The 1,032-nt window shown below is 53.1% G+C and overlaps 2 protein-coding genes across 2 annotated transcripts in view; both read right to left on the bottom strand.

The window, feature by feature from the left end:
• The window catches only part of LOC103583092 (spermatogenesis-associated protein 31E1-like), a 5,772-nt gene extending 4,872 nt beyond the window's left edge, over window positions 1-900 (bottom strand). The window contains exons 1-2 of the mRNA XM_008564505.1: window positions 852-900; window positions 707-758 (exon numbers count right to left, since the gene is read on the bottom strand). Of these exons, the coding sequence (XP_008562727.1) occupies window positions 707-758; window positions 852-900 (101 nt within the window). The remainder of the gene's footprint in view (window positions 1-706; window positions 759-851) is intronic.
• A 122-nt stretch (window positions 901-1,022) lies between these two features.
• LOC103583093 (spermatogenesis-associated protein 31-like) overlaps window positions 1,023-1,032 on the bottom strand; it is a 2,176-nt gene continuing 2,166 nt past the window's right edge. The window contains exon 3 of the mRNA XM_008564507.1: window positions 1,023-1,028. Within this exon, the coding sequence (XP_008562729.1) occupies window positions 1,023-1,028 (6 nt within the window). The remainder of the gene's footprint in view (window positions 1,029-1,032) is intronic.

The following is a 1,032-nucleotide window of genomic DNA, read 5'->3' on the forward strand; positions in this document are numbered from 1 at the left end:
GAGGCAAGTCTTGGCCCAAGGGGCCTGTCGTGGGAAGGCACTGAAGAGCCAGTGCTCAGCTCCCCTGCAGAGATCTCAGCTCTCAGCAATCCCAGCCTAGGCCACCAAGTTGAGTCTTAGTGTCTGCCCTTGCCCTGGATCCTCTAGCTCAGCAGCACAGCTGTTCTGAGAGCTTTGGACAGAAACCGTAGTGCCCACTCTTACCCTTGCCCTGCCTGTCCCTAGAAGGATGATGTTCTAATCTTTCCTGACATTTCCCATCTCAGAAATCTCTCTAGGTGATTTGGAAAAGTAGAAATAGTAATAGGAAGGAAAGAGAAACTCATTGGCTGTTGGGTTTGTGCACAGGTTTGCTTACCTTCNACCCTCTGGGGGAGGAAGGACGGGGTCATGCCAAAGAGGAATCAGCCTTGGCAAAGTTAAAACAGCATGCCCACAGTTGGGCCCACGTCCCCACCTCCAGATCCAGCACGGTTGGTCCACTACCCCCCACCCCTGGCCCTGCTGGGCAGCACCCCTTCCCTGGCCCATCCTAGCTTCCTTCCCAGCACAGAATCTGAGAAGTACCCCAGGTGCTGATCTCCTTCCCAGGGCCCTCCCTGTCAGGCCTCTGTGATGACATCCTCAGAGATGTGGCCCTTGTCACTCAGGGACACGTGTGAGGTCAAGTTTCCTCTGGGCCTCCGGGGGAAGGGCCGAGCCTTACCATGTAGAGCGCCACTCTTCCTGCTCCTGCTGCTCCTTGTCTCCACCTGACACTGAGAAAAGGAAGAACAAGGGGCTGGGACCCGAGTCTCACTCTCCTCCCCCTAGACAAGCTGCAGACGTGCAGTGTTCTCAGACAACACGACCTGCATTTAGCTGATGGAGCTCTGTGCTGTTTTCTTTCCTTTTACTCATTTTTAACGTGTATGTATGAAAAAATATTTCCTGTTTTCCTTCTGTGAAAAATGCAAAGAGGGGTTTTCTATGTGAGATTCATTGTGGATGTCCTCAGTTCCTCTGCTTTGGATACCTGAAGGCTAGACCTGC

This window comes from Galeopterus variegatus, unplaced genomic scaffold (genome assembly GCF_000696425.1).
Source record: "Galeopterus variegatus unplaced genomic scaffold, G_variegatus-3.0.2 Scaffold19598, whole genome shotgun sequence".
NCBI classification, from domain to species: domain Eukaryota; kingdom Metazoa; phylum Chordata; class Mammalia; order Dermoptera; family Cynocephalidae; genus Galeopterus; species Galeopterus variegatus.